General features: G+C 33.9%; 1 protein-coding gene across 1 annotated transcript; it reads left to right on the top strand.

Annotated features, from left to right (window-relative positions):
* The first annotated feature begins 99 nt into the window (after positions 1 to 99).
* Positions 100 to 1,528, top strand: LOC134272691 (uncharacterized). The gene is made up of 2 exons (XM_062754892.1): positions 100 to 708; positions 893 to 1,528. Exons 1-2 carry the CDS (start codon positions 185 to 187, stop codon positions 1,335 to 1,337), a joined length of 969 nt encoding a protein of 322 aa, XP_062610876.1. The 5' UTR covers positions 100 to 184; the 3' UTR covers positions 1,338 to 1,528.
* The last annotated feature ends 6,099 nt before the right edge of the window (positions 1,529 to 7,627 follow it).

Below are 7,627 nucleotides of genomic sequence, written 5' to 3'. Positions count from 1 at the left end.
ATTTACATCCGCATTCCCATAGATAAAAAAGTTATCAATGTTATCAATATTGGCCATATAGCTGTTCCATAAACTAATATGACGACCAGTTACAAATAAGTTATCAATGGACACGAAAATCATCCTTTCATAGTTTATATTAAACTCATTTGATTTAAAAAAAAAAAAAAGAATATTTATTGTTATGGAGAATAACACGTGGTCCGAGGCGCCGAGTGATGGTTATAGTTTGCCGGTATATGGACTTACCGAAGGACATTTCTACACGCTCCATATTCCCGCACTATCATGTATTTTCCTTAGTTTTGCTTCCGCGGTACTAACCATGGTGCTCAGCTTCCGCCAAAAGTCGTACAAAACTTTCTTCTCGTGGTCCAAAAGCGAGAGATTTGTGGTATACCTGGCAATCTGTGACGCTGCTTTCAATCTGGCTCATAGCATGGATCACCTTCATATTCTAATAACGAAAAACCACGTATATCCCAAGGAGTTGTGCGAGTTCTATGGTTTTATGCTGGCTGAGTTTATAACTGCTCAAAACCTGATGGTTAATATCATTGCAGTTAATGCATTTGTGCTGATATTACTTAACAAACAGATTGACTTTGGTATTAAAGATTATCGCTTGTTACTATGGACATTTGGAACTCCTTTTATTTGTGCCACAGTTGCAGGAATTGCAGGGCAGCTTGGACCCAATGGATCATTGCAAGTATATTTTTCTCTCAATTTTATGTACTCTAAAGGAGCAGAACGAGATCATCATCAATGTATTTAATCAATGTTTTCTTAGGATTATCGTTGATATTTTTCTTTAACATATGAAATGGGATTTTTTGACAAATAATTATGAACTTTATCGCCTGATGTCTTACAATCCTGATTTTTTCAGCTGCTATTTTGACGGAGTAAAGGGAACGGTAGCTAACTTCCTGTTTACGACTGTTCCACTGACGATAATACTGGTCCTCAACTCCATTCTCTACAGCATGACGCTCAGAAACATATACCTCAAAGAGAAGGAGCTGAAAAAGACGCTGGGCAAGCAGGCGTTAACAACCAGAATGAGGCACGCCGCCGCGCGCGCCATGTCCGTATTCGTGCTTGTATTCCTCATCCAGTGGTGGGCTATGGCTGTTTACGGACTCTGGTCCTTTATAGAACCAGAAGCTGTTCCAGCCCCGATTTATCACTTGGTAACAACTTTCTCAAACGTTGGAGGAATTTTGAATTTCGGTGTTTATTTATACATCAGAAGAAGACTACTTCCTTTTCAGACACCTCGAGTACAATCGTCGATTCGCGGGGAAGAATTCTCTGGGCCGGTGCACTTGTAATGAGCTATCAAATTATTATACATGAAATGTGATGATCAAGAACAGAAGTCAAACTCAAAAGTCCATTAAAACAAAACACATTTGGAGAGGAGAAAAACATCAGAGGTGGGATCAGGTGCCAAGGAGGAGTAGGCATCTCCTGTTCTACACCAGTCACATCCGCCGTGTGTTCCTCCTCATGATCGGGCAAAAGGAAACATCCGTATACAACTGAATTTGAAAAAAAAATGGCATACAGATAATTGCACCTAAAATTGTTTTTTTCAGAATTGTAAATCATCATTAATTTAAAGAAATCGATTTAATTTTTTTTAAAAATTTTATTAATATACATGTAAATGTAAACTTTTTCAGCTCATTATACCTTCTTACTGGAATGAATGTGTGCATGTGAATATTATTCTGGGAACTCTTTTATTAACTGATAAACTTTTTTTTAATAGATATTACCTGATGTAAACCAGGAAACTCTTTTTACTACCTCTATATCCATACTAATTATGTTACAGTTTTATTGTAGCGTTGCCTTGTTTAAATTCTTTAAAAAATGGTATTTATCTCCATTGAGAAAATATGTTAAATTCAACGAATAAATTATATAGATCAATATTGATAAGTGAAGTTTTACTAAGCCGTTATTTTGGAAAAGTATTAAACGTTGGTGACCCCCTACTTTTGAAATTTTTGAAACCTCTTCAGGAGTTAAATAATGAATAATCTCTGTTGATTAGTTTAGCTGTACTAAGCCGTTATTTTGGGAAAATGTTAAATTATATTGGTGACCCCCCTAGGTTTAAAGATCCCTAAAACCTCTTTTTGACACTTTTCCATAAGAATATTGATAATTCAATATGTTGAAGTAGAGCTGTATATAAAATTAACAAGCAAATTCAAAGAATTGTGAACCCCCGCTTTTATTGTCTTAATAGATGATTGTCATTATTTATGGCATATTGTGTCAAACTTTCAGGTCAAGGTGACGGGGTCAATATTTATAACTATATATTTAAAACGGTTTCGTCACAGGTAATAAACATGTATAATATGAAATCCCTATCTTTTCTCTTTCAAAAGTTATTGCCAGTTAAATTAATGTTAAAATTTTTGAAAAGTAGGTAAAACTTCAAGGCTTGTCAAACTCCACGAGGTCAAAAACCATAGTGCATTTGGAAAGGTCTTGTTACAAGTTATTCATGTGAAATAATGAAAACTCTTTTCATTAAACATTATGTGATGTTTTTTATCTATTTCGCCAAACGTTTTAGTGACCTTAATTAGAATCATAATGGAATAACCTGACACCCCTTTCTAATAGACTGTCTCACAAGTATAAAAGTAAGAGACATTGAAAGGCTGGTCATGCCTGTTACAGCGGAGCGGAATAGGTAATAATTTCTACGAAGTGTTTTATGTAATATTCTTGACTCATACAATTCATCAGTGAGCCGAAGCTCTTCAATTGTTTGAGATAGTTTGGCAAGCCAGAGGTCTGACAATTTGTCAGGAAGATCATAAGTACCAGGGTTAGGGGCCCGAATAGAGCTGACCTGTCCTTGGTGGTTGTGTATCGTATATTTAGAAAGTTTAGGTTTACCTATGCTATAATTAGCCTATTGTATTTTGATTCTTTTTCTTGATTTATACCCAAGGCAGGGATACTTAGTAAATAATGTAAATCTAATCAGTGATTGAGAAAAATTGTTTGCCATTTTATTACATGTATTTTCAAACAAAGTAAGCATTAAGAACTCCCCCTTTCAATTTGCCTATGTTACATTATACAGTTATTGATATGAGGGCAACATATGATTTGTTGGACCTGAAGACGAAAATGCTGCCCGAGGCAGGCCTCGGGCAACATTTTCGCCTTCAGGTCCAACAAATCATATGTTGCCCGAATCCCAGTCTATAACTGTTTTGTTATACCCTTCAGTGCTCACTTAAGATTTGATAAATACACACGATATTATCAATTACTTTATATGGGAAATTATGGCTTAATTGGTAAATATAAAACAATAGCCTAGAAAGAACAAAATTAGTTATATCTTTATTATATCACAAAATTCATTTAGCACAAAACATACTCTTCCCCTTTTCCTTGCTAGTAGCAACAACTCTTGCAACTCTTAACTTCGGCTATTTCCGTGACGCCGATATTGAACGATGATAATTACTTGTGACATAGCAGTGACGTTGCGGTCTAACAATTCTTATGTTGGGCCGGCAGGCCGGTCAATAGTGAAATTGTTAGACCGATGTTATAAACACTTCTTTTGTTGGACCTTTTATTAGTAATAAATACTAGTATATAGAAAGATATTTATAAGGGTATAACAATTTGTTTTGTTATACCCTTATAAATAGCTTTCTATATATTTATTACTGATAAAATAAACTTTAAGTCAAAAAGTCTTTAAATGAAGCTTGAAAATTAAATATTTTCATGCAACAATTTTCATTATATGCCTCTCAATGTGCTTCAAGGTTCTTTGCAAAGCTCCATAAATTACTTCTAATTTCATATCATGTTAATAAACATTGGTATCTAAAAATTCTTTTTCAGGATAAAAATTTCTACTTTTATTTAGACCTTTCTGAGAAGTTCAAAGAACCTTGAAGCACATTGAGAGGTATATAATGAAAATTGTTGAATGAAAAGATTTAATTTTCAAGCTTCATTTAAAGACTTTTTGAATTGAATTATAAATTAAAGAGTTGTCCTTCCTAGCTGAGGGTCGGAGTCCCTTAATAGTAATTTGTTGACAGAACCTTGGGTAAATATACTTTTTTCAATAAAGCAGATCATCAAGACAAATTACACTGTATTTTAAATTTTTTATCATCATTTTCTCTCTTCAATGCATTTGAAAAGAATATTCTGCAGTTGCATGAATTTAAAATTATAACTACATTTGTATGCGATATTCGTTTCATGGTGATCATTTTTAAAAAAAATCAACAGAAAAGGCAATCTGAGGATACAGAGAGGTGATAATCAAAGATTAACATGTTAAGTATGAAGGGTACAGCAATACGTTAACAAATTAATAGGAAATGTACATTGACGTATGTCCCAAATCGTGCATTCTAAGAACGTCAGACGTCATTTTAAGCAGCTAGGGGACATTTCCGCAAGAAATTTCGATTCTTTAGTAATTTCCTTATTACCTGATAAGATCTAATGAAACTTATATGTATCAAAAATAATTTCTCAGTACTTTCCAATGACATAAATTTTAATAAATATTGCCTCTTGAATTCGGAATAAATCAATAAGGTATTTACTAATATATATTTGACATGACGTCATTTACAAAGGGGACGTGTTTGCAAAACACGGATGATGTTTGATTAAATACCTTAGCGCCTGGAAAATTTTCATTATCTTTTTGGAAAAGGTTAATTGTTGTTTAAAAGTACTCATTGTATGTCAATTCAAATTTGTAAATTTTACCTACAAAATTTTCTTTTTTGCCCATGGAAAATGCGTTACACTAATTTTTCATTGAATGTGACATCTTAAAGGTCTTTTATTTCAAAGGATGTGGGTATCTATTCTCTTAACAGAGGTTGTCAACAAACATATTATGTCTTAATATGATGTAATAGAACGATCCCGATCCTGTGAAATATCAAAGAGATCCGAGAAGATTTTTCAACTTGTTTCTAGAATAAACTCTGTTGAAGGTATTTTTCTGTTACAACGGGACAAGACGGAAATTGACGTTATTCCGGAATATAGTAGTCTGTCAATGTGTACATACCTTGTAATAATACATGTACTTCTTTTCATTACAACATTATTGGTGAAATAATTCCCTTAAATTTCATATAAAACACTACATTTTTATTATCGAAGACTGTACTACAAATGTAAGCTGAAAAAGGATTAAGCGTATTAGTAGTAATTCCTGACGTTACGTCGGCTAAGATTTTTTTCAGTCCAGATTTACCAACAGCCATCTTAAAATTGTGGTATAAAATGTCATTGCAAAATATCAAAGGCTTCTCGATATATCCCGCGGAAGCGATAATGTTATAACAGACAGAAATTTTGATTTATGACCTGGACCTTTGATCCTTTCGCCTGAAAAATCAACAGAGGTCCTCCTTAGGGCATAGGGGGTTGCTATGTAACATCTAGTTAAAATATAATATTCTTATTTTATATATAATATGAAAAATAAATTTCAATTTATGAATAGGATTATATAGGCAGTGCCTGCTGTCCAATCCTGTTATGTTTATACATAATAAAGTATTGTTAAAATTAAGACTTTATAAAATTTAACAGCAAAAGGCCGAAGACTTTTCGAGATATCAAGTAGAAACGAAAGTGTTGACTGACAGAAATACAGCTAGACAGACAGACGGACAGGTAGATAGAAATTAATATCCCCCACTTTCAGAGGGGACCAATAGTCATGACATCATGCCAGAACAATTAAGTTTGAAATTCAGTTTGTAGAACTGAAAAAAATTTATGGATATTAATTATCACACTGCAACCATTGTTGAAACAAGCTAATTCAGAGAATCTGTGTTCCCCGCTTAAGGACACGAAACTACAGACAGACAGACTGATGCACAGTATACACTTATCCACTGGTTGTGAGTGGGATAGCTCTTTTATCAAATCCGCGACAGGGAACTATTCCCCGAGGGCTTGCCCGAGGGGAATAGTTCCTGTCAAGGGTTTGATAAAAGAGCTATCCCACTCACAAACAGTGGATAAGTGTTTTATTATACTGATGTATAAAATAATTTCTGAGGTTTGAATTTTTTGAAAGTAAGATAATACTGCAAGAATAATCTGAAATCCTGATGACGTCACAATGCTAATGAAGTCATTATGACATCATCAGTCAATAGATTTATCGCTAAAAATCAAAATTGGAGGCAAAAATTTCATGAAAATTTTCCGAGGGTGGATAGCAAAAACTATACCCCGGGGTATAGCTTTGCTATGCGTGAACTATAAAAGATAGCTATTTTACCTTCTGAACTTTATATAGGAAACATTTTAACAGAAGTATAATAAAAATTATTATCCCTCACTCTCAGTGGGAAAAAAAGAACATGCACGGATTCAAAAGGTAAGACTTTAAGAAGTGCGAGTGCGGCTATATGTAAAAACTCGAAATCTTTTTGAGATATCGCTCGGAAATGAAAGTTTAACATACACTAAAAAACACCTTTGTTTCCCCTAACGCGACCGACCCAATTAAATCGCGTCGACTGAAAAGATTTTTTAAATAAGATGATTCAAATATTTTTTTTATTGTTAACCAAGTTTTATAAAATACAATTTCATCAAAATCAGTTTTTATCAGAACGGCAGACATTGTTCCACTGTGATTTTCAAGCATTTGTTGGAAACAAAATGACGCCCAGATGTGATTACAGGGCATTAGCTCTTCATAAAACAATGGCGACGTCTCAATCTTATGCTTTTAGTTTTAGCTAATCGGAATTCTTCATTCTTGAGGCAATTCGATAATAAAATTTACCATGACTAATTAAGCGTTTCGGAGGTGTCTTGGTGTCTCCATGTGAGTGAATAAATTTTCGAAAGGGACGTTAAACAACAAACAAACAAACAAACCTGTCTTGAAATTTAAGGTACTTAATACATGGTAAGACCCGCCTCATGAGTAGAAGAGGGGCCCACTTAGTGAACACATCATTCAATTTCACTGCATTTTATTTAATTTGAGTTTTTTTTTAATCTAGTAACCAGTTCATCTATGTTCCTATGTTTACTATATGCCATTATGGAACCAAAGGAGTTGTAAATATGTCTGCATATATTCATCCTGACAAATATAATTCAGATGTCCTTTCTTCGTGCCTTTATTTAGTGGTTAAACTTCGTGACTTTGACATTGTATATAGCATTTTTATCATTTGTAGATTCGGTTTGGTTCAATTAAATATTGTTAACATACCGGTACTCTTTCCAAATAGTTTTGAAATCATTATTCCGCTTCCTGAGACGTGCAGTGTATTTTTCTTTATTAAATAGGTCTTTGAAGATTGGATATTTCTATGCTTTTAATCCCTGCGAGATTTGTAAGGACGACATTTAAACATTTCCCCATTGCTCCTTTAGACGTACTCAGCACTTTTTTGCCATTTGCAGTGGGGGATCTTTTTTGAGCCAGCATCTTCTGCGACATTGGACATAAGTTTTTATGGCCCCCTTTGAAGGACCGTTTTCAAAGTTACTCATTATACCCCCCGCTTGAAAAGCGGGAGGGTATATAGTAATCGTTAATTCCGTCCGT

The sequence above is a fragment of the Saccostrea cucullata genome, unplaced genomic scaffold, assembly GCF_032062105.1.
Source record: "Saccostrea cucullata isolate Sc308-1 unplaced genomic scaffold, CSIRO_AGI_Scuc_v1 ctg859, whole genome shotgun sequence".
In the NCBI taxonomy this organism is placed as follows: domain Eukaryota; kingdom Metazoa; phylum Mollusca; class Bivalvia; order Ostreida; family Ostreidae; genus Saccostrea; species Saccostrea cuccullata.
This window is presented reverse-complemented; position numbering and strand designations above follow the sequence as displayed.